The sequence below is a fragment of the Halictus rubicundus genome, chromosome 5, assembly GCF_050948215.1.
Source record: "Halictus rubicundus isolate RS-2024b chromosome 5, iyHalRubi1_principal, whole genome shotgun sequence".
In the NCBI taxonomy this organism is placed as follows: Eukaryota; Metazoa; Arthropoda; class Insecta; order Hymenoptera; family Halictidae; genus Halictus; species Halictus rubicundus.
Genome location: NC_135153.1, coordinates 10,588,834 through 10,613,400, shown reverse-complemented (window position 1 = coordinate 10,613,400; position 24,567 = coordinate 10,588,834). Strand labels below are relative to the sequence as shown.

Sequence of the window (24,567 nt, the reverse complement as noted above, 5' to 3'; positions counted from 1 at the left end):
TTTACATGAGAATATTTTTCGCTAGAAGAGGGCTCATTCGAAATGAGCTGACGAAATTATGCAGATATTTTGTAATATAAGTGTTAGAAGTAGGTCAATCGTGACTAACCTTGGCCCTTAATAATTCGAATAAGTCGGCATTAATGTTAATTTGTCTAATGCTTCGAAAAATGGCTGTCCATTCTTGCCATCGACGCATAAAATTCCGCAGTCTATTGATAAGGTATGCATTGACCGACGCAAGCTGCAGTGTTCCGGTCTACCATCTAGAAAACGGGAAAGAAAGTGTGTTCCTGTAAAAGGGAGACGAAAGTCGATGAAGCTGAACCACGATAACGAGTCGTTCAGAAAGGTAGACCGATCTCGAAGGCGTTGATCAGGGCCGAGCCCGAGTCGTAAACCCCGATCACGCCGAAGAGGACTCCGAGGAAAATGACGAAGCAGTCGTACGCGACCTCGCTCCATTCCATGGAGTTCCTCTTCAGCTTGAGATGGAAGTAACAAGGCCAGATGAACGAGAGCATCGTGCCGGTGAACGAGCCGATGAATCCCATCAGAATGCTGAAATGGGGGATGAAGATCGCCATGAGGATCGTGAAGACGATAACGCCGACGCGCCACGCCAGGCCCCAGACCTTCAGCTCCCGATCGACGGTCCATATCGTTGGGAATATTGTCTTCTGTTTTCCCCTGAAGAACGCCCTCTCGAGGAGCTCGCAGGCCGCGTAATACGGAAGAGGATAGGACAGCACTGCCTTTACGACCAGACAGAAGTTCACCAGGCCCTTGAACCCGGCCGAGTGTAGATTATTGGTGATGACCTGTTGCGTGTCGTTCTGGAAGGTCAGGAAACAGATCCAGCCGAACAGGGACTTGAACGCGGCGGCCGCTATGTGGCTCCAGTTCAGCATCCAGTCAAATTTCGACCGATCGATCAGGTTTCCTTCCAAGGTCGGCAGGAAGATCTGCGACGTGTAGCTGAAGACGATCACGCCGAGGGAGATCGGGAAGTTCTCGAAGTCGATGGTCCACTTCACCTTCGACCAGCCCCAGTCGCCGATCTCCAGGATGCAGTAGCCGACGATGATCGCGTTTATGAACAGATGCGACATCGTGCACCAGAAACTGAGGACAGAGACGTGCTGCAACGATTTCAGGAACCCGAGCGGTAGAAGGAAGATACCGATCAGCATCATCCAGCTACGGGTGTCGATCGCGCCCTCGGGAAACGTGCCTATCATCAGGTCGCCGCAGACCACCACGTACAGGATGCATGTCATCAGCAGCTCGATGATCTGCGCGATGTTTACCACTCTAGCGCCCCACGTAGGACCGAAGCATTCCTTCGCGATCGCCACGTACGAGTCCCGGACACGTACCCGTTGACCCGTCACTGTGTCCAGCTCGTATAAACATTCGACCAGGATCTTGCCGGTGTAGCAGCAGATGTGAGCGATACCAACCATCGCGGCGATCGCCCAATAACCGCCGCGCAACACGGCGAACGGCAACGACACGATGAACATACCCTGGAACAACCATAGACACTTTGCAGTTTCGTAGGGAACTTTCTGTAACTTCACGGATTGTAAGAGAAAAAATGTGAGATCCGCCATTTTAACGGGCTCGGTAGTTGTAGTGCGAGAGTTCCCGAAATTTCGGGTTCAGGTCGGGTCGGGACCCCGAAAAATTGCAATGTTCGGGTACCCGAAGATTGTAAAACTTTCGGCATCCTGACCCGACCCGACCCCACTACAATTTCGGGTACCTGAAGTCGCGGGTAACTTTATAAACTTCCGGGTACCCGGCTCGAGGCTCAGGAACCCAAAATTTCGGGTACCTGCACACTTCTACTACTGAAGGGGGTATTTCTATTTAAAGCCGCCAATTTTAGACGATTTATGAGATAAAAAATGATTAGGTTATTATAGGTGAAGTGTTTTAAAATTTTGAAGCGGATCAATTCGGCTGCACGCGTAACTATTAAAGAATATCGATGCTCAAGTATATGCGGGATCCACTTATTATTGTGCAAGGTCAACATTTTCTGATGCGATTGCAATGAACAAGAGTTGAATAAAAATTCATTTTGAGTATTTAATTGAGGAAAGCACAACAGAATTCTTAAATTCTTTCGAAGTTTTTGAATGTGTGAAATGGCTGTCATCATCGATCACCAAAACAAAAAGAGTCCTTCGACAAGGATATTTAGGATATAATTCTTGTTTTTAACATGTTCGCGATATTTTTCTGGTTAAAATGAGACCAAACGCGATACAATTTGGATCATATTTCCTTGTTTAATTGGCGTTTCTGGAGAACCTCGACTATCCGAACCAATAAGGGAGAATCGTGCAGTAATGGTCACTTAACATTTTTTATAACTTGGGCTATCGTTGGTAAAAATCAAATTTCGAAAAAGTAATTTGTAGTATAAACGGTGTTTGCTAAAAGGAAATAAATCGTTTTTCTTAAATTTTATCATAAACAATAATTCGCAGGAATAAAAAAGGTGTAATTTGCAGTGAATGAAAAATTGTCGACCATTACCGGCCAACTACTTAGTAGATTCGGTGTAATATTAGTAAAAATATGAAAAAACTGGTTACTAGTATACATATTCCGTCTATCATTTAAAAGGTACAGTTCAATTGAAGGATACGGCAAGATTAAACAAATTATTTGAAAAATGAATAAGCATTATTCTGGAAAGAAGTTATTTGAAAAAGAAATTTCGTTTAAATTGAACTAAGCTAAATTACATTAAAAAATTAAATGGAAATACCTGTATGGCATTTGTGACATTCCAAGCAGCCTGCCACTCGTTAATTTTCACACCTGATCCACCGAATTCACCACCACCCTCGTCGTATTCGCTGAATTCGCCGCTACTAACACTTCCAGTCCTAACTTTGTCCCTGTAAAATTAAACATCTTTTGTCAACGTACAATATTGTAACACTAGCTCGCAATTATTTCCCAACATTTTCGGAAAAAATTTTATATACGAAATAATCTTTCTAAACTCTAATATAAAGACCATGTGTTTAAAGTAAGGAATGGGTAGGCCCCCTAAACAGTGTTAGCCCAGGGCCCCGAAATTAACGGTCCGCCGCTGACAAGCACTGCTAAAAAAGAACTGACCTCCAGTCATACAAATATGAATAACAATTACCCTGAGTCGATTAGATCCTCAAGTGTCAATTTACCCGTTTCGTTGATAGCTGAAGGAGTCCTCAGCCACGGCCACGTTGTTCTGGTCCCGGTAAACCTGATCTCCGTTCATAGTCATCATTTCCGTATTATCGCCGCCGTCCTCGAAGGATTTGAACTGTCCTTGACCGTCTTGACCTGGCGCCTGTTGGCCAGGACCACGGATCAGTTCCACGCAGGGGCTGTTCTCTGGCCATTTCGACTTTAACGTTTCCCAGGCGACGTTGATGGTTGCTCCGATGGATGGTATGTAGAATCCACGGAAATTGGCCATTTTCTATTTCGTTGCTCTGGAAAAACAATTTTTTCCATTTTCTACCAGACTGGAAATCTCAAAGTAGCACGATCAAAAATAAAATGAATGAAATTCGTGCTGCTACCGCGATTATTTTAACACGCAGTTTATTTAACTCTCCGTATACTATGCCGGAGTCATTCGTGACCCGTAAGGGATAAGCTCGAGCGACCGTCAATATGTACACTTTATTTCGAAATAAGAAACTCCGCTATCCCCTCTTCTACGATTGACGAAATTTTTGAATTTTTGAATCCTACACTTTTCGAATTTATGAATATCTGAATCTTTGAATTTTTGAATATCTGAATATTTGAATTTTTGAATTTTTGAATTTTCGAAATACGACGAATGCCGGTTCCGAGCCAGCGTCTTATATCGGAAGAAAACGGTAGGGAAATATCGGTGTGGGTCAGAAATGACATAGGTCTAGAACTCGCAGGAGTCCGAGGGTTAAGCATAGCAAGTTCGGTCACACTTTGTTGTTGAAAGTCATAGTACACAGGATAATGATCATAGAATCCTTTCTATCGTTAAATTGCTTCAATATTTCATAAGTTAGCTAATGAAACATTTGAACAAGGTAAGCTGGTCGCGAATGAGAATGTTCAAACGCGAAATTGTTGTTCGAGAAAAAGGAAAGTTAAAAGAACACGATCGTGCGGATTATCGCCAGGCCCGAGCAACTCGGGATTGATACGTTTATCAAATATCAACTGTTGCGGGTGCGTAACGCTATATAATGGAATTCGTTGTGCCATTATCGATAACCGTGCACGGTGTTTGTTCCTATATCACGTTCCGGTATTTCCTATAGGTAATCGCACGAGAAGCTCTGAAATCTACCGATAGGAATATCAAATAAAATGGTCAAGCGCGCGCGATGAGTCTAGCCCAACGCGAATCGTGCTCGGTGACCGACATACCCGACGGCAATTAATTTAAAAGCCATGTATCCTTTTCGACGGAACAGTGAAACCGAGATATGTAGGAACGAGAACGAGAGTGTTTTAATTGCTACATCAACATAACGACGGGCAAGCGCAAAGCACTTCGTTCCCGAATATTTTCCACAAAGCTAATCATTATCGCGAAAACACTCTACCGTTCAAGGTGAACCGTTCTAGGGTGTATGATTCAACGCATAGATCTGTATCGAAAAAATCTCACTGGGAGCTCGGGCAGCGACCGATGAAATTGGTCTCGGGCGGTCGAGAATTCAAGCTCGCTGTTTCGCTGTTTAGAATTGGAGGCCCTCGGAGCCCTCGAGACTCGATACTTTTGGGATTCGAAACGGGTCTAGGTCGACTTCTCTATCGGTTCCACTTACCGGATACACGACGAATTGGAAAATTCGTCTTCCCAGTTCGCGGAGGCAACGGTTATGGTTCCTGAAGGGCACGACGTCGGGGCGGAAGCTCTTGCGGCTCTTGCGGGTGTCTCGTTCGCGTTTCCCTTTTATGGCAGATCGGCGGCTAAACTAAAAAAGGGTCGCAGCAGGCCCGGAGAACGGAAATAGTTGAAAATAAAGGGTCGAGAAGTCGTCTAACTACGTGGGCTACGACACCGCATGGTCGTCTACGGTCTACCGCGATCCTCGAGTCCCTAATCGCGAGCACTTAATCGCGACATAGACTAAAGGGGGTTGGCGTGTTACAGGGGTTGGGAGATCAGAGGAATATGGCCAGCATCCCTGGAACGCGCAAGCCTCAATCGATGCCGTACACGAGACATCTCTCCTCACGTCAGTACTGTAATTCAAGGGTCTGGTACCCCTGATGCCAATCGGGGCTGCAAAAATGTTCAAGATACGCCCCCCGATCGGTCCAGTCCTGGCTGAAATTCTATTCGAAATTAACCGCTTGCGCTACGATTTATTTTACGGATACGGTGATTATAACTTCTTTGTCGTTCGTAATTTTTTAGAAGTGGGCAGGAGTTTAATGTTTATCGTATATCTGTGGATTCTCCATAGAATTTTGTTTCAGCTTAAAGGAAATAAATATAATAGTCAATATAATATAATCAATATAATAGTAATTAATCAAGTAAATAAACTCCAAATGAAATTGTATTTTTTAAATTTGCTGACATTTAGTATAACCGGTTGCAATTTAAATTAACTTCATTGGTGCCAGTTTTTATAAACATTGATTAAAGTACATTTAGTCAATAATTTTTTATTTCATTCTACAATTTTTTAATTTTTTATCTTTTTTTATCGTCTAGTATCGGCTCACAATAACGAACGATATTGAATTCTGATACGTTGTCGCTCAGGTGTTTAAATCGTATCAGTGATAGCTTAACACTGATAAATGCATATACTGCAACGAATATAAATGTTCGAGAAACATTATAGATTAAGAAACAGCTTTGGTTCGAACCACGTTTATAAATTTCATTTATTTCGAAAATATTAATGATAATGTGTTGCATTAATGAATTATACAAATCTATGGGTTCTACAAAATCAGTAAACAGTCATTAATAATTACAATAATTTATATAGCTTTCCATCATATGTACATATTATTAATTTTTTCAAGTGGCGCAGTTTCAGTGTCTTGACCTATAAAAATAGACGCTTAGTTAAGAACTTATAACTTATCTTTTGATTAATACGTGTAGCAGGAAAGAATGTATGATACAAAAGAATAACATTAAAAATTAACGTGAGCATCATTTATATTCTAATTGAACTTATAATACAATACTTTTCATCTTTCATTATGGTACAATATTTAAAGGTATCAATAAAGACCAGCGTAAATGGCAATAAATAAAAAGTCCAAGTTGTTTATTATTTATCTTAGGTATGGTACTTTTTCACAATATTCATTGATAATCGATATTAACTTTACAATCGTTTGTGTCCCTGCGTTTTTGTTTTTATAGAAATTATAATGACATCTAAGCGAGCATTTTACGCATAGAATCCGATTGGATTCGTTAGTATACAAAATAAATACTAATAGTTGGATTTTAATAATTCTGGTAGCAATGCAAGGCCGTGAGATCACAACGAAAAATGCTTTTCTTTCTCTTTCCCTACCTTTTTATCTCGACGATGTACATATTGATGCATTCATAAGTTAATTACAATATTACGGTTACAGTACACGTTTTGAATTTTCTATTAGAGATTCCTAAGTTGCAAAGCTTACATGTATGACTATATCGATCTATAGTGTTGTGTTGCAGTTTCAATCATACACAGTATGTTTTACCAGTACGAACTAAAACTTTTCACTAAATTAAACCGATTTAGTTTTCAGTCTTCCACTTATACATATATATGCTTCTGTTTCAAATAAACACACTTAAATCGGAAAATATGTAATTTCTGACAGAGTTTTACATTTTATGTATGCAGGAATGACACACAAACATTGTAATAAATATACAAAAGGGAAAAATGTTAAATTTTACAGCAAAGTCAGTAATCTGACAATATATAACTGGCTTCGGTCTAACAATACAATTAAATATTTTGTCTTTAAATAATACAATTATTTATAACGAATTTTGTACTAACTAATTGCCCACGAAATACACATAATACCCACAAATTTACTATTAAACTGCACAATAGTGACAAACAAAAAACACACCAAATGAATGTTACAAGATACACAGGAATTATTTTCAATTTTTTCGTACAATGCTCCACAACATTGTACCAATAGCAGCATAGTGCAAGTGACTTAATCGAAGGAGTTTTGTTTTACAAATTTAACCACGATCTGTAACACAGCTAACACATGACAGTTGAAAATTGTTGTTTTTTTTTTAAATATAACTTTAACCTTAACGTTCATGTAGAAATGTTAATTTGTGTATACAGCTTAGGGGACGTCGAAGCAATAACTTTACTCACTAACATCCCTTTGTGTTTGATGAGAATCACTATCTGAAGTTAAACTTTCAATAGCACTGTCTTGCTGCGATATTGTTTCAGAACTTCTAGTCATGCACAGTTTATTGGTTTTAACCTCTGTACGACTGGATTTAAAATTCTGATCTAAGTTTGAATTTGAAGTGGAATGTGATGAAACAGTAGATTGAGCAGAAACTGGTCTTTGACATGAGTGCAGCATTAATTCAGGACCTCCATCATATGTAGACAAGAAAAATTGCCAAAGTTCTTCTGGTATTTGTCCATAATCCGAACCTATAAATAATTTCTATGGTAAATAGAATTCATTTACAATAGGTAATTCTCATAGATTTTTATAGCTTTCAAGTTCAATAGTGAATATCGAAATACAAAATACATGTTGGGCAGCATAATCATAAGAGGTTTGCGACAACCCGAAAATACTCGCACACCTCTAATAATCATAATAAGAAGTTTAATATATCTCAGCTAGAGACTTACCCACTTTAAGGACATTTTGACCATTTTTGTTTATTATAATAGAATTGTTATCAATAGGTCCAGGCGGCTGTGTTTCTTTACCCCGTACAAAACTTTGCCATTGCCTTAACCATGCCATAGCTAATCCATAAATAGCAGTAGGATTGTCAGTATTGTGAGTTAGTCGTTGAAATACTTCCATCTCATAAATTCTTCGTTTTTGTAACGATTCATATTTTTCTTCACAGATTGGACATTCATATAAATGCGTACATGCGGGGCCACCTCCAAAACTGTAAAATGATCAATGAATCATTATATGAATCTTAGTATAATAGTTAAACATATCATATGTTCACTCACGTATTGTATAAATAGTCCCAAACTGCTTGTGGAATGGGCATACTAAGCTTATCTATAAATTGTGCTGTAACAGGATTAACACCACCGTGTGGACAAAGAAAGTCAGAGTTGTCTATGGGTCCTGGTTCCGAGAATGTGTTGAAACGATTTATCCATTGGCGAGATACAAAGAAATTTAAATCGGATCGAGAGGATATTTCCATCAATTCCATGGTTTTGTCACGTAATTGCAACATCTCTGGTGACCACTTTTTGTAAAACAATACATAAGCCTCACAATGCTTTACAGTTTCGGGAGAGACTTCGGTAACGCATTGGTCATCAAACTCGAACCATTTATTAACAATAGGATTTAACGCATAACACGTATAATGGCCACCACCAGCAGTTCCATGATGGCAAATAACTGATTTTAAATTGTACATAGTTACTTTAGAGACGCATTCTTTGTGTAAGTATGGTCGCATATCTAATCCTTCCAATGGAAATGAAACGTAATTTGCGATTTTCGAACTAAACATTAGTTCGTGACGAAATCTTTTCAGATGGACACATAGTATTTCTGGCAGCTCTAAAACTTTGGAGAATTTTATTCCGTTACGTAGCTTGTTACATTTTTCACAACTATACATGTTATCTCCTTTAAGTTCATCTGCACTAAAAAATGCAGAGAGACAATCGTGAAGACTAACAACTGGACCCCAGAACCAGGAGCGCATCCATTGCAAGAACCAAGACAACCATCCAGATTGATTAGTTACATATACAACATCCGAGCATGGTCCTGCCTTTTGTGGAGTGAGAGACCCTTGGTGCAACATATCAATGTGATCTCGACTTGGAATGGGTAGCGATAAATCTTGGAAAGTTTCTACTCTTGTTGAGATCCTGTCACATGTTAAACATTGTACACTACTTAATAGTTTGCCATCGAATATATCACTAATGATACTTCGTGTTTTCATTTGCTTCTTCGTTCTGTACTTAACAGGCGAGTTTTGTGTTGATCTTTGTGGTGGAGCAAAAGGCTGATCTACTGTCGATTTCTTGATACTTCTGTTTGTGAATTTACTTCTCAATTTTTCTGACTGAGACACTCGAGAATACCTTCTTTTTGTACCACGTTCACCTTCATCGCTAAGGGAACTCTGTTCACTTACTCCAGAATCGCATGTTTCATATTCAGCATCGGACTGGCTAGAACCAGTTCCGTCAATTTCAGTTTCATCTTCGTCCGATGATTGTTCTCCAAGTCCCTTTAGTCTTAATACATTGTCACGATCATCCTCTATCTGTTCTTTCAATTCTTCGTGCAACTGATCCATAAAGCATCTCAAAAATTCTTGAGTGTCATGCTGATGATATCCTCTGAACATTGGGTGAACTGTTCGAATGCCAGACAATATTCCATGTGGTACAACGTAGCCTCTTGTTTTCCTATTCCACATGTCTCGAATAAGGTTCAGATAGCTTAAACTTAAACCAGGTTTTCTATCTTTGGACATATAGCCAACCATGTGCCCACAATCCAAAAAGAATTGTGTCAAAGGAGACACATTTGATAAAGCTTGTAATGCAGCATTCATGTAGCACGTGTTGCCAATATTTTGAAGGCCAACAAGCCCCCTTGGTTTCCCAGAGAAATCTTTACTTTCATCTGAATCTGTACTATCAGAAGAGTCGCCAGACTTTTCGTGAAATATACCATCTTTTTCATGGCTGACTCTGTTCATGAGTTCACCGTAAAATCTATCATTCACAAAATAAAACGATTAATTCATGTTTTAAAAATGTATTGTATGCTACAGACGGGTTACCCTTACCTCACCGATACAATTTCATTGATATCAAATTTTCGTCAACAGTAGGTGTCAAGGTGTCGATAAGTAGTTGCTGTTAGCAAACTTAGGTGTCAATGAAATCGTGTCGGTGAAATAACTGTCAGTGAGGTCAGGGTAACCCACTACAGACAAATTAAGAAAACAAGAAGTAAAAACTATACTCACTTATCCAAAATGAGTCTGCTAAGGTCTTCAGATTTGCAATCCACATTACCAGGACCATCGCCAGAAAACTTATTGCTCTGCGTTTTAATATCTACCTGTGTAGGGACGCATCCACACGGTGTAGTTATAACTTCCTTTTTACAGGCATAACACCATATACGGTTTGTGGAAAGGTTCATATGAGCACAATGAGTAGGATATTTTTGGTTGTGTACAGTACTGTGGTCTAAGTGTGTTTCAGCACAGCCGACCCAACGGCAGTCGGGAAACAAGCATAACCATAAATTAGGCCCATCCGTGTTACACTCACTGCATTTTATAAATCCTTCCTTTTGAGACACAATGGTCTCAATAAATGCGAGATCACCACGATTGGCGATGTGAGGACAGTTCCTCGATATGAGAGGCATTTGGGTTTTGATGTTTTGTCCTGTCAATTTTTACTAATAATAGGACGCGAAATCGCGCGTACACTTTGGTTTTTTACATTCGTTCGAAATTTGACATACACATAACTTGTCTAAGATTACAATCATTTTCTAACCTGATCGAAACATGTCGTTCCTGGCAATCGAACACTATCCACGAAAACGATTGTCATTGGTGATGGTTGTATTGAAAAAATTAACCACATACATACCACAATCACAGAGCGTTCTAAAGTTAAAGTAACGAAACTTCTGTCGGAACCTTCGATGTTCGTGACCCCGAAATTTTGAACCTACCTACGGACAGTGTTGCCAATTCCATAAATTAATATCTCCATCTCTTACACTCGCTTTCTGGATGACAGAGGAAGAAGAGTCTAAATGCGAAAAATTGACAACGTTGGAAAGCGCGGTAATATTTGAAACCTAATATAAAGAAAAACAGTGTTCAACGAGTATACACAATTTCATAAATTGAATGTTACCAAGAAAATTATTTGCATCACGTCGTATTTGTAACTGAGAATCTTGTTATACATTTAACACAAATTTTATATGTATTTTGTATAGATATTAAGGTGTTTAAACATAAAAAAAACTATAAAGTTGACCCAAAAATGTTGTACTTCCTTGAAAGGGATGATTCCTGAGGTCATTTGAAGTAACTTTTTCGTTTGCGAAAATATTCTCCGCGGCTTTGTTAAGGAGTTATTAACGAAAAACACCGACCAATCAGAACGCGGCTACAGTAAATGGATTCCAGTTCGGCCAATGACGACAGATCTTCCCGAGAGTGGCGTTGACAACGGGAGGGAGTCTCACACTAGATCCATGGAATCAGTAGATATGTAAGTATACGGACGCATGCGTATTGAAAACTGGTTACCGAAAATGCCGGAGTTTACAATTAAACCGCCAATATAAGAATAAGAGTCTAAGTTGGTATCCATGTTACAGGAGTTGATTTGAAGTTGAAAACAGCCAAACGACATTGTTATTGATTTATAAACCACTGAATTAAAAAATTAAAATACATTCTACAACACAGACATCAAAATATATTTATAGCGAAAGCATGGACAATTTTTCATTTCATTAATCTCGACATTCATTTGAAAATACTTATCACGATAGATGTCGCATTTTAAGCAACATTTTGTGTATATGTATGTCGGTGAACGGGTATGCGAGTTGACCACTGCTGTATAACACTCTTAATAACCTGACTGAAATTGAAGTCAAGATTGCACATGGATTATTGACATATTTCAACAGATTTTTACAGTTTTAAATATTTTTAGTGGTATTGTAAAGAGTTGATTGTTCTTTCTACACATACACTCATATTGGTAATCATGGAAATAGTATTATCATATAATTCAGTGGATTCGTGAAGTTAACCTATACACAAATTCCCGTTTTTTAAATACTTGTCGTTGTTCTTAAGCAGCAAATATTTTTGCATACGAAAGAAATGTGTGCCAGTAACAGTTGAATTGCATTTTTCAGAAATAAAAATGGTGTTGTCGTGTCGGTTTTACAAGAAAAGATATCCCGAAGTGGAGGATGTAGTAATGGTAAATGTACGTAGCATAGCCGAAATGGGAGCATATGTGCATTTACTGGAATATAATAACATCGAAGGTATGATTCTATTATCTGAATTGTCCAGAAGACGTATCAGGTCCATTAACAAACTCATTAGGGTAGGAAAAACTGAGCCAGTTGTTGTTATTCGAGTTGACAAAGAGAAAGGTAAAAGAGTCAAATTTGTATTATAAGATATATTTCTAAAACAGGATTATACTAAATAATGTAATTGATCAAATTTAGGTTACATTGATCTTAGCAAACGCCGTGTATCAGCTGAAGATGTCGAAAAATGTACAGAGAGGTACGCAAAAGCAAAAGCTGTCAATTCAATTTTAAGACACGTTGCAGAATTATTACATTATGACAGCGATGACCAGTTGGAAGAATTATATCAGAAAACAGCATGGCATTTTGAAGAAAAATATAGGAAGCAAAAGGCATCTGCTTATGACTTTTTCAAACAATCAGTTCTGTAAGTTACAGAAAATGAGAAATGTTAGTAGAAGTACATATGTACAGTAATGATCATTGAAACGTTATTACTTTAGGGATCCATCTATTTTAGCAGAATGTGGTCTTGACGAACATACAAAAGAAGTTTTATTAAATAATATTAAACGAAAATTGACTTCTCAAGCAGTTAAAATCCGAGCAGATGTAGAAGTAGCTTGTTACGGTTATGAAGGAATTGATGCAGTGAAAACTGCATTAAAAGCAGGCTTAGCTCTTTCTACAGATGAACTACCAATAAAAATTAATTTAATTGCACCACCGTTATACGGTATACCATTCTTTCTTTTATGTATGCTTTCAGTAAATAATTTTAATATTAAAATCTATGTTTTCATGATGTTTTAGTTATGACTACATCTACGCCTGAAAAGCAAGATGGTTTAAAAGCATTAAATGATGCTATTACTGCTATAGAAACTAAAATAACAACACTTGGAGGTGTATTTAATGTTCAAATGGCTGTAAGTTTCATTGTCTAGACTTATTATTAACAAACGAGTACAGTATGAATGCATAGTTATTTATAAAACAAAATATGTTCATCAATAGCCGAAAGTTGTTACTGCAACGGACGAAGCAGAGTTGGCTAGACAAATGGAACGAGCTGAACTTGAAAATGCAGAAGTTGCTGGCGACGATGACGATGATGAGGAGGAAGTGGAAGGAATGGACGGTTTTAGCGATGGAGAAGATGCGGAAGACGATAAAAAACCTGAAAATGATAATCAAGAGGAAGAATGAGCTTGTAGAAAAATTTATATATCCCAATTATTTCGAAGTTAAAGTCATACTTTTCAAAGTATGTTACTGTCTTGCTGGACACACAGAAAATTTCAAATAAAAATTGAAAACCCAATGTATTATGATTTATAAATAATTTTCTATCAACTTGATAAAATAAATACTAAATACCATTTAAATTATTGTTAACAATAACATTTTTTATACAAAGATACTCTTTTGATATTCTGTTAAGGATCTTTCTCTACATTTTGTAATCTCCAAATTCTGGGTATTTGTAAGGTGATCTATAATGTAATTGCAATATACAATATACATAAATTTCGCACCAGTTTTAGTGTTTTCAAGTTTTTATTGAAACTTTATACATTCTTTTTTCAAATGTCTTATTCATTAGCGATTGTGACCTCCACTTCTACACCAGGTTCAATGGAAATGCTTGTAATTTGTTTCACAATTTCTGACGGTGAGTACAAGTCAATGACTCTCTTGTGAATGCGCATCTGGAAACGATCCCAGGTCTTTGAACCTTCTCCACAGGGTGTTTTACGTGTGGTTATCCTCAGAATTTTTGTGGGCATGCGGACTGGCCCCTTAACTTTAAGTTTCTGTTTGTTTGCTCCATTGATCAATTCCGAGCAAACTAAAATAATGCATTATTATAGTAAGTTTCAGGATTATATGAAACAATAGTAAATCTTTGTGAAATAATTTACCTTTTTCGAGAGAGCGGACATTTCTTGAGGTAAGGGTTATTCTGATTCTGTGAATAGGGGTTACCTCCTGTCCTGGTTTCTCGGGGTTGTCGGTTTTTGTACTTGCCTGTAACATTATTGTCATTATTTTACCTTATTATATATTTCATTTTATGTTATGGTCAAATTCTCATTTTTATGAATTATTTTATAAAAATCTGAAAGAGAGGAAAGTGTTTTGCAACGATTAGAAAATTCCAGGTGACAAACATAAAACATACGCTTGTCTTCTTGCATTTTACAAACTAGCAGCCTAGCTATCGATAAACAAAATTTAGTAAAAAATAAAAGACAGGCTACCATTATTCAAAAAACAACATTAAGTGCAAGTATCAACTAACTATAGTTGCACTAAAATATGGTGTATACAAACATTACTAAACCATTAATTGTACATTAAGAATGCGATCACTAATGCAATTTCAAATCACAGACTTTTAATCAATTTTATATTAAATCAATGGCTAAAATAGGAATTACCTTTATGACTCATTGTTTAATTGGAAACCGCGTGCTCAAGATCGCAACTAACCTAACACATCAAGAGATACTTGCAAGTGAACATACAATTACGGAAAAAATGTTGTTAAAAAGTTTCTTAAAAGTATCAGTGCCATTGATATAAGAACTTACCATTGTTTAAACTTCTTCCTGGTCGAGATAATCAATTTCTTTCACAATAAAACTGATCAGCGCTGAACCAGTGTATGCACACGTTGCATGCACCAAACAGAAAAGGTAGAGAAGAACGCGATTTCCGGTTAGCAGTACTTCAAGCATATTCTAATGAATTTGGTAAAAATGAAAACTATATTTATCTAAGTGCTTTTTTTACATTATTTTTGCTTACATTATATTATTCATGACGCGCATTTATATGTATAAACAAACATATTTTTAAAAAATTATAAAATATTTACTTAATCTATTTCTAAAACGATAAAGCTCATATATACAATTTTTCTATCTTATTAATACCAGTTTATGTAGATTATTTCATGGTATAGACAAAATCTATTTATAAAATATTTTTATTCTACTATTCAGAGATTGTTCTGAAACATGGGCTACTAGTCTTAAAAGCATGTGCAGTTCTGTTATTTTATTAAGTTACATTAGAAGTTTGAAATACGTTTCCCTAAAATATAAAATATTCGTGTAAGTTCATTTTAAAACGTTTAGTAGCTGCAAGAATGTAACATAACATATGTCGGTTATAATTTGCCGTGCTAATTAGAATTCACCATTACATTGTGTTCTAACTTCACGACGGTATATCATTGCATCATTGGTTCGTTATGTTCGTCTACACAGTCTAACCAATCGGATTACCGTTACTTTCCCTCGGTATTTTCATATTGTTTGTCGTTTACCGCTTAAAGTCTGAAGTGTCACCCGGTATCGTCAAATGTAGCTTACTTCAAGTGATCGAATTGCGCTGTTGCGTCCTTTGACACGCTTAACCGTTTACGAAAACTGTTTCGCTACTTTTTTGATGACATTTTGATCGTTTTACCATGCCAAGTATTCACAAAAAATTCCGAAAGTTACGCCGAAAGCGATACACTCGCACTTAGTAATAATTACACCGCGATAGTGTGTGAACATCAAAAACTAAGCTAGTGCCGTGTATCCATCACATATATTTGCTTTATTGATATTCTGAGTGTCACAGGCCTTGTGGTGCCTATGCATATCTTGAGGTAATACACCTTCTAATGCATACGATAACTGATATTTCACACGAATGTGCATTACGGAATATTCGAAGCTTTCAAATATGTTAAATTATAATATTGTTTACGTCGCTCTCGCGTAGTTATATCCGACCAGTGTACATAACCTACGCGACATGTTTTACTATTATCCAATGTAGAATATGATTAATACATCCTAACGAATATAAACACGGACCAGCATGTAAGTCTTTCCTTCAGTGAACTGATTTAAGTCATATTTTCGTTATGCGACTTGTATTTACCGTTCATACGTGACAATTTACACTAGCTGTTTGTACCCGATGCAGAAGCTACAATAGTGTACAATCGTGAAAGTCGCTAACCTATCGTGAATACAAACATCAACATTTAGTGTTTAGTTCGACTGATTTCAAGATTACTGTTCGAAAATGTTTTATTTCTACTTTTTCCGTGAGAATTATTTATCTCTTTTTTTCGGTGCTTTAATAATTAATTAATGGTTAACGAAGTGTGTGTAACATTACAGAATTTGGACAGTGTTCTAGATTATTTTAAGGACATAAAGTTTCTCGTATTTGGTTGAACCATTAAGTAAACATTATGTCGGAAATAATTTACCCGCAAGGGTGCAGATCTGTGACAGAAGATCTGGGTCCTGATGAACTCATTCGGAGATTAAAGGTACATTTATAAATGATAAGAATATAATATTTCATAAAAATAAACTATATGGTAACTTGAATATCTTGAAACTCTATCGGATAGACATTAGCTCACACGTTGCAAGCAATGGGACAAGATGAAGGAATGTATCAGCAATATATTCCGCTTGCGTTGCATTTGGCAGAGGAACACTTTCTAATGCATCAAAGTAAAGATGTACAACTTCTGATTGCTTGCTGTATTGCCGACGTTTTAAGGGTTTACGCACCCGAAGCACCATACAAAGATGCAGAACAGGTAAACTAGAAAACATGTAATTTCATTTGAGGAAAGTCAGCAATAACTATCTGATCAAATTTCACCATTTCAACGCAATCACACTGTTCTTTTTCTATGTCAGTAAATGCCTAGCAGCGCATCACTGTTTTCCAAATTGTTATCACAGTTTTCACTTTACTAAATGCTGTGGCATTATTCGACATGAAATCTGAACAGCACGATTATACTGCATGGCACAAAAATAGTTAAGCAAGTACTTTAAGTTGATGTTTAAATAAAATGAATCTTGTATTGTTGTAGGTCAAAACGATATTTTTGTTTCTGATCAAACAATTAGCTGGTTTAAAAGACCCTAAAGATCCTGCTTTCAAAAGATACTTTTACCTATTGGAGAACTTGGCGTACGTGAAATCGTTTAACATGTGCTTCGAATTAGAAGACTGTCAAGAAATCTTTTGTGCACTCTTTTCTCTTATGTTTAGGATAGTGAAGTGAGTATAATTCGGGAAAAAGCATGCGATGCACAAAGAAATAGTAAACACTTAATTTGTTTTGTAATTACAGTGACGAACATTCTGGGAAAGTGAAAAGCTTTATGTTAGACGTATTATGTCCACTTATTACTGAGTCAGATATTGTTAGTAACGAACTCCTAGACATTATACTTATGAATATCGTAGAGCCGAACAAAACACAGAAAAAGAATGCATACTTGCTCGCAAAGGAACTAGTAATTAAATGTAGCGATACATTAGAACCATATATTCAAGCAGTGAGTAAAATAAAATTAAAAAATTGCATGTTAAATATAAGAGAAATAGATAATAGAATCATGTTTTCTATGTTTTTAAATTTATAGTTCTTTAATCATGTATTGATTCTGGGTAAAGAGGAGAAAAGTTTACAAATTTGCAAGAAAGTATATGATTTAATTTACGAGTTAAATCACATATGTCCAAGCGTCTTATTGTCCGTCCTTCCACAATTAGAGTGTAAACTAAAGTCGTCTTCTGAAACTGAAAGATTGGGCGCTGTGGCACTGCTAGCTAGAATGTTTTCTGAGAAAGGATCTCAGTTAGCTGTGCAACATACGCAACTGTGGCGAGCATTCTTAGGAAGGTTTAACGACATAAGTGTATCGATTCGCATAAAATGTGTACAGTATTCAATGCATTTTTTACTAAACCATCCTGAACTAAGAAAGGATATTACCGATACCTTAAAATTAAGGCAACACGATGCAGACGAAAGTGTTCGATACGAAGTTGTTATGGCTATAGTAACCACTGCCAGAAGGGACTTCGAAGTAGTATCGGACAGCGAAGATTTGCTTGAGTTTGTTAAAGAAAGAACATTGGATAAAAAGGTATGTTCTCGCATGAAAAAATAGCTTGAATATCCAACAGAAATGTAGTTTTATCTCTATATTCTAATGATTTCTTTAATGTTTAGTTTAAAATCCGGAAAGAAGCAATGGCAGGATTGGCAATGATATATAAAAAGCACTTAAATGATGCGGACGTACCACAAGCTACAAAGAAGGCTGTTACCTGGATTAAAGATAAAATATTACATGGTTATTATATGGCAGGCATGGAAGATAGATTATTGGTAGAAAGATTATTAAACACCTGTTTAGTACCTTACCAATTGCCGGCTGATGAGAGGATGAAGAAGTTGTATCATTTGTTAGGTACAATCGATGACCATGCGTCCAAAGCTTTTGTCGAACTACAGAAACATCAACTTGCGTGAGTATACTTTACATTGACATTGTATTTTAATATAAATGTTTTAAGTGTGCGGGAACCCAAACATGCTCGGGAATTCTAATATAATTGAGAATTCGCCGATTCTTGACCCGCCCCGACCTGACATTTTTGAGTTCTCACACAGCTTTAATAACATATAATTTCACGTATATTATCTTCGTATTTCTATTTCTACTAGGGTACGGAGGGCAGTAGTTGAATGGTTAGAGATAGTGAAGAAACCAGATGCAGTGGTTGAACTAGTGGCTAAAATTCATCAAATATCTCGCTTTTTGCCAGATCCTATGAAAGTTCAAGAATTTTTACAGAAATTTAGTGCTCATATGAGAAAAGACGCAACACTGTTACAAGGCATGGAAACGATAGTTCAACCAAATGTATCTTGCAAGGAGTGTGCAGATACAATAAGTATGGTTCTCAAAAAATTGGGTCAACCGGTAATGACGAATTTGTATTACAACACGATAAAAATGCTGTTGGAAAGAGTCAGTTCTGTCATGATCGACGAAGAAGCTATTAGGGTAATTAATATATTGATCGTGGTTAATTGTAATGGGCATATTTTATACTGGTTATAATTGTACAGGTTTTAATCGGATACGTGTTAGATTGTTTAAAAGGAGGAAATGTGATAGAAGAAGTTGGGCTTAACCCAAACAATGCAGGAGAGAAAGGTCTAAGGTTACTTGTGGTATGTTGATAATAATATCTCATGAATGAACACAAATAACGTTTTTCAATTATTCTTGGTACGTACACTCATATGTTTGTTTTCAGATGCTTTCTTTCGTATTTGGTCCACATTTTCTTCACAATGATATTTTGATGCAACTTGTTCATCTGTTGGAATTAGAGGATGAAATGGTAGCACCATTGGTTCTTTCAATTTTTACATTTTTAGGGAAATACAAACCTTTGTGCGATGTTGCGCCAGACATTATGAACCTTATGGTTCCAATTTGTAAGAATTTTGCTGAAACGGGAACATCGAAACAAGCGAAACAGGCTGTTAGATGTTTGTTCGTTAATATGACCAATATTCACGATACCATATTCCCTGAAATTATTGAGAGAATTAAGAACACCCTTACACCGACTTCAGAATATTATCGAACATCAATAGTCACGTTAGGTCATATAGCTTATAATTTACCAGAGAAATATCAAGTACAAATAAAAAATATGGTGTCTAGAAAGGTAAATGTGATTATCTTATCTGTTCAATGGATTCGTGTAAATTGCAGTTGAAGAGTGTATTTTCATCTGATCTATACATTTGCAGATAGTCAAGGAGCTGTTAGTAAAGGAAAGCAGCGAACAGACTTCAGACACCATTGAAGGAGACTGGTGCAGAGAAGATCAACTACCTGAGGAAACACGTTGTAGATTAGAAGGATTAAAATGTATGGCACGCTGGTTATTAGGATTGAAGACTGATGTTCTCTCTGCACAAAAAACCTTTAGAATGCTGAATGCATTTGTAGTAAACAAAGGTGATCTTTTACAACAAGGTCGTTTAAGTAAAGCAGAAATGAGTTGGTTGCGATTACAAGCTGGTTGCTCAATGCTGAAGATTTGCGAGCAGAAGGGTGTTGGCGATCAGTTCACAGCGGAACAGTTTTACAATCTGTCGCAGCTCATGGTGGTATGTTATTAGTTAGAAATCGTAATTCGTTTATAATCAGGGACTTCTAACGAAATGTAAAATACCGGTATTCGTTGGTTGTACCACAATTGCTGTGACACCGAAATCAGAGTAATTACCAGCATGTTTATAATAATATATGTACTATGCCTGCTACTGGAAAAGAATATGATATTACAATTTACAGTAGTTGACATATCTTATACGTATAACGTTGTGATATCAATACCAATGTTTCTTGTGGCCATAGCTACGGTACGATTTGGAGGGAAAAGGAAAACAAACAAAAAATACCGGTATTTATTTCGGTTTCGGTATTCATACATGTCGGTATTCGTATGTTCTGTATTGTACCCATTTCGGTATTATGTCGGTTTCGGTACAGCTTTATTAGTGCAATACCGGTATCACAATCATACCGATTTTAAGTTCCTGTTTACAGTATATCCCGTGAGAACATAGCTCGCACTTATAATTATTCGAATTGGTTCATAGGATGAAGTGCCACAAGTGAGAGAGGCTTTTGGTAGCAAATTACATAAAGGACTTGGAAGGGGAATTCCAAACAAATGTTTGCCGCTGGATTTTATGGGCTATTACGCTCTCGCTGGCAAGGAACAAGACAAAAGACTAAAGTGTGTTTTAAAAACCTATATGCAAACTGACATAAATAAGAGGAGGGATTATGTCAAGACATTATCGTTGGGTACCGTAGAACGGGCCATGGGTAAGAAACTAAATAGTAAGGCATTATCGAAATATTGTTTCAGATTATGTTTCGTCTACGACACAACACGGCGCAGAACAAAAAGATGTTAATGGCTTTGCTGAATTATCATTTCAGGTCAATTGCCTCATATTCTTCCCGACTATATGCTAGTATTCGCTGTCCCAATTCTTGCGCACGATCCTGAATTCACGAGTCACATAATGTCCACTCAATTGAAAATCATACAGCAATGTTTATGGTTTATATTAGAACCGTTAATAACGAAGAATGAGTACTATTGTTACGGTTTTTACAAAAATCTCATAGAACGAATGAAAAGTCACAAAGATGCTCTGAAACCAGAAGATAACAACATGAACTATGTAATTATTTCAAGTAACATTTTATTGTATACATATATATTATTTACAAAATTTTTACGTTATGTTCTTGTGTGCAGAAATTATGGGCAGTTTGTGATTTAGCTATGAATGTAATATTTACTAAGACGACAAACTTCGACTTGAAAGAATTCCCAAGCGAAACACGAATTCCCACCATGTATTTCAAGCGTGCAGACGAACTGCTGGCGAACAACAGGAATTATTTACCCGCCGAAATGCAAATTAACATGTCTAGTCCTAAAGGAAAAGGACAGCTTCACAGTGTACATTCTGTCAGTGAAAGGCCACAGCGCAGGGCTAAGTCTAAACAGCAGAAGGAAGTGGGTATTGGGCCAAACGAAACTGATGCCAGGGTAAGGAAATACAGAAATTTTCGATTCGTATTAATCTTTAGAGGGCCCGGGATTGGCCATTATAGTGGCCAGGAACAAACTGGGGAATTTTGCGCAAAAAAGAATTCAAGTTTTCAATGGAAAAATGCCGACCCTCTAAAGATAAAACAAGTAGAAATTGAATAGATCGGGTTTCGTAAGTAGTGGAGTAGCAAACGATAGTAGTAAACGTTTCTGAATATGTAAAATGTGATTTCAAGCTGCAAATTGGAGAAGTGGAATGTATTGATGCACAGGTAAAATAGTTTGGAAATTTCGTTGGAAGATAATATTTGATATTTCTTTGTGTATTATATATGTATAAAGTATTCGATTACGGGTGGTAAATATTTGAAGATATAAAATCAAGATTACCTATAAAATAACTCCGTAAAATATTTATCACGCGAAGTCGAAGGTTATTTATGTTGTCTACATGCAATGAATAGTATCAGAAATGTGACATATGAAATTTGTTTACAGCCAGCGGAAGCGTCAGAAACTAGAATTCAATTACCTGGTTTAGAGGAAGAGGTAAGCAAGTAGAATTATGATGTTAGTTCTATAGATATTAAGAATATGAATTTTCAGATTGAAGAACCACCAGCAAAGAGGGCATTAAGAGAATCGGATAAAGTAAATAAATAATTAAATGAATGAACTGTATCCAAGGGATGTTAGTAATAGGGGAAAGACTTAAGGGACGTGATGATCATAAGAAGTAAAGAATCTAAAAATACTTTACAAATTAGAAAACAGAATATTTTGGTTATGTACAACAATTAATAAACCTGTCGTTCGCGTATGTCTAGACAGTAAGGTGTTAAGATAATTATACATTAACATCAAATAATGAATACGTGTAGGTTAATAATTCGAATGAATTTTCTGGAGTTACTACAAATTAAACATTTATTATGTGACACTAATTTGAAAAATGTATTTTTTTTTTAAATACGAAAAATATGTAAACACGTCCTACTTTTAACTTCTTTATATGTTAACAAAAGCAGTGGCACATTCGATGGTATAAAATATAAAACAATGATTTCCTCACCGGATTAATAAATGTATGAGCAACATTTTTTTTTTATATATAGAAACGTTAAAAAATGTTTTCTAATTGAAGGACTTTCTTCCTTATAAAGCATCTGACAATTGTTGTATTGTTCACTTTTGCACTAACGAATATAAACGTTTATACTATTTTATGCTCATGTTTCTTCAGATAAGTGTAAAAAATATATGTGATGAACTATTTCCAAATAGATGAATTCATATACATATATACTATTATCATAGTTAAGATTCAGTTTTAATGCAAGATAATCGAGAACAGGTTTTGTTACAAAAATGTGTCTGTATGTATAAAATATATTGTTTTTGTACGCAGAAGAGAACAACATGACGTTGTTGGATTTCTGTAAACATTGTGTTCCAGATACAAAGGCGTGTGTCAATTGGCTTTGCGATCCAAAGTTGTTTGTTTCTATTAATTTGACTATTATTATTATTATTATCTTATTGCGATTATTATTATTATTATTATTATTTTATTGAGGAAATTATAGCTCTAGCTATCACTGTCTCCCAAAATTATCTGTTTATATTTTAATTCTAAATTTAACTTAAATTGTTTGAGATTTGGTCAGCGCACGGCCTTTAATTATTAATTTATTTCAAACACGGTGACCTTATAAATACTTCAATAGTATCTATACATGTATGAATTTAAAAGTTCACGATCCTCGTATGTGACAGTTATTCCTGTATCACTGTCATTGTATATGTATTATAAACTACTTTCGTATCACTTTGATTCAAATTTGTATCTAAAAGCTTTTCTATACTTAAAGATCCGGCAATATTCCCATGACCTGACATAAATCGTTCAATAGTTTGCATGTATTTTAAATGAACTCAAAAGCGATTAGTTCTATTTTTTTACAAATACTTAGTTAACAATAATTTCATGTTGACTTTTCAACATATATGTATATTAGAGTTCTTTGAAACTTAATCGGTTTATGTAATTAATTTACGAAATTGTATTTTTGTTAATTAATATCATGATGGATAACGAAAGTATTCCTGAAATTATTTAATGAAGAAACATGTTATATATAGAGCTATTGTAGTTTACTAAACGTACTTGGAATTTGATAAAAAAAAACTTTCTAAATTAATATGAAAATTTACTGTTGGAAAGTCGGAGAAGAAGTTGGATACAAAAATGAATAGAATTCAAGTAATTTAAAATGGGCCTAGGTTTTATAAATTTCCTTTTTCAACATTAGGATTATTAGCATTAAGCATTAAACTGTATTAAACCTAAAGATGAATGGAAATTGTGAATGAGGCTGTGAATGGCGATGAATGTTTGCTTTTATTATCTAAACATTATAGAATTACACATACCTATTACCTCTTCACTAAATTACAGTACAATGCAAATAATGCGATTTTTACTTTCTTTCTTATTATCATAGATGATTCACTTTTGTTTCCTTGAAGTATTGTTTCATAAGACATTAGTAATGCATTGTTACTGTTTTTTAAATCCATGAAATTTCATTTAACGTTTCTCAATGAAACTGATAAATTTAAACATCTTTGCAATGTACTACCTTGTATTTTATAGTATTTTAGTAATATCTGCTTTTTGCAGATATTCAAATTGCATAGTACTGCAATTTTTTCAAACAGGTTATAGACTATGAAGTATACATATTCTGATGAAAAAAACCCAATTACTCA

General features: G+C 35.9%; 5 protein-coding genes across 10 annotated transcripts; 2 read left to right on the top strand and 3 right to left on the bottom strand.

Moving 5' to 3' along the window:
- Positions 1–17: 17 nt before the first annotated feature.
- On the bottom strand, positions 18–5,176 carry Vgat (vesicular GABA transporter). The gene is made up of 4 exons (XM_076788903.1): positions 4,839–5,176; positions 3,210–3,503; positions 2,786–2,918; positions 18–1,529 (listed from the first exon to the last, which is right to left on the bottom strand). The coding sequence occupies exons 2-4, from the start codon at positions 3,485–3,487 to the stop codon at positions 345–347; spliced, it is 1,596 nt and encodes a 531-aa protein (XP_076645018.1). The 5' UTR covers positions 3,488–3,503; positions 4,839–5,176; the 3' UTR covers positions 18–344.
- Positions 5,177–6,281: 1,105 nt separating this feature from the next.
- On the bottom strand, positions 6,282–10,913 carry Usp20-33 (Ubiquitin specific protease 20/33). Its single transcript, XM_076788257.1, has 4 exons — positions 10,238–10,913; positions 8,232–9,980; positions 7,890–8,161; positions 6,282–7,682 (listed from the first exon to the last, which is right to left on the bottom strand). Exons 1-4 carry the CDS (start codon positions 10,645–10,647, stop codon positions 7,381–7,383), a joined length of 2,733 nt encoding a protein of 910 aa, XP_076644372.1. The 5' UTR covers positions 10,648–10,913; the 3' UTR covers positions 6,282–7,380.
- A 736-nt stretch (positions 10,914–11,649) lies between these two features.
- On the top strand, positions 11,650–13,846 carry Eif2alpha (eukaryotic translation initiation factor 2 subunit alpha). Of its 2 annotated transcripts, none has more exons than XM_076788255.1 (6): positions 11,650–11,965; positions 12,175–12,420; positions 12,499–12,730; positions 12,807–13,039; positions 13,117–13,232; positions 13,321–13,846. In XM_076788255.1, the coding sequence occupies exons 2-6, from the start codon at positions 12,183–12,185 to the stop codon at positions 13,510–13,512; spliced, it is 1,011 nt and encodes a 336-aa protein (XP_076644370.1). In that variant the 5' UTR covers positions 11,650–11,965; positions 12,175–12,182; the 3' UTR covers positions 13,513–13,846. The 2 variants fall into 2 exon arrangements, with proteins under 2 accessions (XP_076644370.1, XP_076644369.1); XM_076788254.1 differs by having other exon boundaries at positions 11,651–12,014.
- Positions 13,845–15,054, bottom strand: Rps20 (ribosomal protein S20). Its single transcript, XM_076788256.1, has 3 exons — positions 14,901–15,054; positions 14,229–14,334; positions 13,845–14,155 (listed from the first exon to the last, which is right to left on the bottom strand). Exons 1-3 carry the CDS (start codon positions 14,901–14,903, stop codon positions 13,899–13,901), a joined length of 366 nt encoding a protein of 121 aa, XP_076644371.1. The 5' UTR covers positions 14,904–15,054; the 3' UTR covers positions 13,845–13,898.
- Positions 15,055–15,675: 621 nt separating this feature from the next.
- Positions 15,676–24,270, top strand: Pds5 (cohesin associated factor B pds5). Of its 5 annotated transcripts, none has more exons than XM_076788238.1 (17): positions 15,676–15,970; positions 16,494–16,648; positions 16,733–16,927; positions 17,210–17,400; positions 17,474–17,681; positions 17,769–18,275; positions 18,362–18,660; positions 18,860–19,202; positions 19,268–19,372; positions 19,459–19,878; positions 19,964–20,326; positions 20,822–21,068; positions 21,171–21,418; positions 21,496–21,792; positions 22,032–22,067; positions 22,294–22,344; positions 22,402–24,270. In XM_076788238.1, the coding sequence occupies exons 2-17, from the start codon at positions 16,568–16,570 to the stop codon at positions 22,456–22,458; spliced, it is 3,648 nt and encodes a 1,215-aa protein (XP_076644353.1). In that variant the 5' UTR covers positions 15,676–15,970; positions 16,494–16,567; the 3' UTR covers positions 22,459–24,270. The 5 variants fall into 5 exon arrangements, with proteins under 5 accessions (XP_076644353.1, XP_076644354.1, XP_076644357.1 ...); XM_076788239.1 differs by having other exon boundaries at positions 15,676–16,187; XM_076788241.1 differs by having other exon boundaries at positions 15,677–15,970; positions 20,822–21,053.
- The last annotated feature ends 297 nt before the right edge of the window (positions 24,271–24,567 follow it).

Coding starts and splice junctions, on each gene's coding strand:
- Vgat (XM_076788903.1), bottom strand. CDS start 3,487: ATGGCCAATTTCCGTGGATTCTACATACCATCCATCGGAGCAACCATC. Junction 2,919..3,209: donor TTCAGCTATCAACGAAACGG/GTAAATTGACAC, acceptor TTAATTTTACAG/GGACAAAGTTAGGACTGGAA. Junction 1,530..2,785: donor ATGTCACAAATGCCATACAG/GTATTTCCATTT, acceptor TGGTTGTTCCAG/GGTATGTTCATCGTGTCGTT.
- Usp20-33 (XM_076788257.1), bottom strand. CDS start 10,647: ATGCCTCTCATATCGAGGAACTGTCCTCACATCGCCAATCGTGGTGAT. Junction 8,162..8,231: donor TGGGACTATTTATACAATAC/GTGAGTGAACAT, acceptor ATCATTTTACAG/TTTTGGAGGTGGCCCCGCAT. Junction 7,683..7,889: donor TCAAAATGTCCTTAAAGTGG/GTAAGTCTCTAG, acceptor AATTATTTATAG/GTTCGGATTATGGACAAATA.
- Eif2alpha (XM_076788255.1), top strand. CDS start 12,183: ATGGTGTTGTCGTGTCGGTTTTACAAGAAAAGATATCCCGAAGTGGAG. Junction 12,421..12,498: donor TCGAGTTGACAAAGAGAAAG/GTAAAAGAGTCA, acceptor GATCAAATTTAG/GTTACATTGATCTTAGCAAA. Junction 13,233..13,320: donor TATTTAATGTTCAAATGGCT/GTAAGTTTCATT, acceptor GTTCATCAATAG/CCGAAAGTTGTTACTGCAAC.
- Rps20 (XM_076788256.1), bottom strand. Junction 14,156..14,228: donor TGTCCGCTCTCTCGAAAAAG/GTAAATTATTTC, acceptor GCATTATTTTAG/TTTGCTCGGAATTGATCAAT.
- Pds5 (XM_076788238.1), top strand. CDS start 16,568: ATGTCGGAAATAATTTACCCGCAAGGGTGCAGATCTGTGACAGAAGAT. Junction 21,069..21,170: donor CATGGGTAAGAAACTAAATA/GTAAGGCATTAT, acceptor TTATCATTTCAG/GTCAATTGCCTCATATTCTT. Junction 21,419..21,495: donor AAGATAACAACATGAACTAT/GTAATTATTTCA, acceptor TCTTGTGTGCAG/AAATTATGGGCAGTTTGTGA.